This window comes from Pelophylax lessonae (assembly GCF_965119305.1).
Source record: "Pelophylax lessonae genome assembly, chromosome: 9".
Lineage (NCBI taxonomy): Eukaryota > Metazoa > Chordata > Amphibia > Anura > Ranidae > Pelophylax > Pelophylax lessonae.
Genome location: NC_138776.1, coordinates 201,852,602 through 201,854,436, shown reverse-complemented (window position 1 = coordinate 201,854,436; position 1,835 = coordinate 201,852,602). Strand labels below are relative to the sequence as shown.

The 1,835-nt window shown below is 37.9% G+C and overlaps 1 protein-coding gene across 1 annotated transcript; it reads right to left on the bottom strand.

The window, feature by feature from the left end:
• Positions 1-257: 257 nt before the first annotated feature.
• On the bottom strand, positions 258-1,184 carry LOC309564304 (olfactory receptor 5V1-like; the record flags this gene model as incomplete). The annotated part of the gene is made up of 1 exon (XM_082268930.1): positions 258-1,184. The coding sequence occupies one exon, from the start codon at positions 1,182-1,184 to the stop codon at positions 258-260; it is 927 nt and encodes a 308-aa protein (XP_082125056.1).
• Positions 1,185-1,835: the final 651 nt, after the last annotated feature.

The window sequence follows — 1,835 nt, the reverse complement described above, 5'->3', positions numbered from 1 at the left end:
TTGTTGTACTCTATCTGTGGGGGGAGCCATCAGTGTTACGAGGCTGCTTTCTTGATTTGGAACACTAACCACTCCTACACTCGTCATCTCCATTACAGAGGGGACATTCTTCTGTAGTGCACATAAGATAGCTTTGAAGAATGATAACAATATTGGATTTATCAGTACATTGCACAGGAAGGTACAAGGACACTAAAATTCTGGCAACATAAAGATAGACTTATAAGCTGCAATATATTCAATTTGTGTTCTTGGGTTTAGATAATCTTTAATGTCTTTCTGATACTTTCTTTGATATCTTTATTTCTTATGCTGTATATTACAGGATTAACCATTGGAGTCACAACTGTATAGATAACAGAGGCTGCTTTGTCCTGTTCTGGGAAGTAACTGGACTGAGGTCGTATATGCATGAACATGATAGTACCATAGTAGATGGAGACCACAGCAATATGGGAGACACAAGTGGAGAAAACCTTCCTTCTTTCTGTTACAGAATGGATGTTTATCACAGTTAAGGTGATGCAAAGGTAGGACAGAAAAATTAGGAAGAACGTACCGAATGCAAAGAGGGCAGTTGCAATGATGCCTGATACCTGATTGAGATAGATATCCTTGCAGGAGAGCCGAAGTAAAGGTGGTATCTCACAGAAAAAGTGGTCAATAACATTAGACTTACAGAACGGCAGCTGAAATGTGAACATTGCTTGGATAGCTGAATTCTTAAAGCCTAGAAACCAGGATGCAATAGCCAGACATAGACAGAGTTGTTTGTCCATTATCATATTGTACTGTAATGGCTTACAAATCGCAATATATCTATCAAAGGCCATGACAGTCAGTATTAAGCATTCTGCACCTCCAAGAGCCAGATGGAAATACATCTGAGCTGCACATCCTAGGAAAGATATAGTTCTATCCTGTGATATGGTGTTTACCAGTATTCTGGGTACCACTGTTGATGAGAAGCAGATGTCAATGATGGCAAGGTTAGTTAAGAAAAAGTACATGGGGGTTTGGAGACGGGAATTAAGTCTCACCATGATAATGAGAAGACAATTTCCAGATATTGTCACCATATACATTATAAAGAAGATCAGAAACAAGATTGGTTTTAAATAAGGAATATCAGACAGTCCAAGAAGGATGAATTTTTTTGAATAAGTTTGATTGAAGAGCTCCATTCCATTGTTTGGTAATTTTTTGTTATTAAGTGTAAATGGTAATGAAAATTAAAACATGCTTGTTGTGTACTAATACAAATACACAAATGAAACCAATTAATTAATACAAGTTTAATCAAATAAAATACATGTTTATTTTTAGGCAAACTCTTTTGAATTGATAAAGTGGGGAAGGGTTAGACTCTATCTTTTGCAGTTCATATTCCCATTGGTGAGTTTCATGCTTCTATTTGTACTGCCACCAAGAAAGAAAGAGGGAAAATCCAACATTTTACAGTTGTTTCCAGAACAAGAGATAAGGGGAAATCTTCCGATGGGAACATCTGTTCTGGGAACAAGTGTCTTAGAAGGGAACTCCTCTTACATTGGGAGATTACCTTCTTTTTGCATCTCTGGGACAGGAAGCAAAGTGAAATGTCCCCAATGGTACACAGCACAAAAAAAAAAAAATCCCACAACTAAAAAAAACTGAATTTTTGTAAAATCTTACCGTAAAATTCCTTTCTCTGAGTCCTCCGACAGTCCCCACCCATTCACACAGACTTCACTAATGGGGTATTGCTTCCCCTCCGCAGGAGTTTCTAGGCAAAAGACTTGTAAAAGAACAATTCATCTACATAGTCACACCCATGGGGGCTGTCCTTCGCGTCC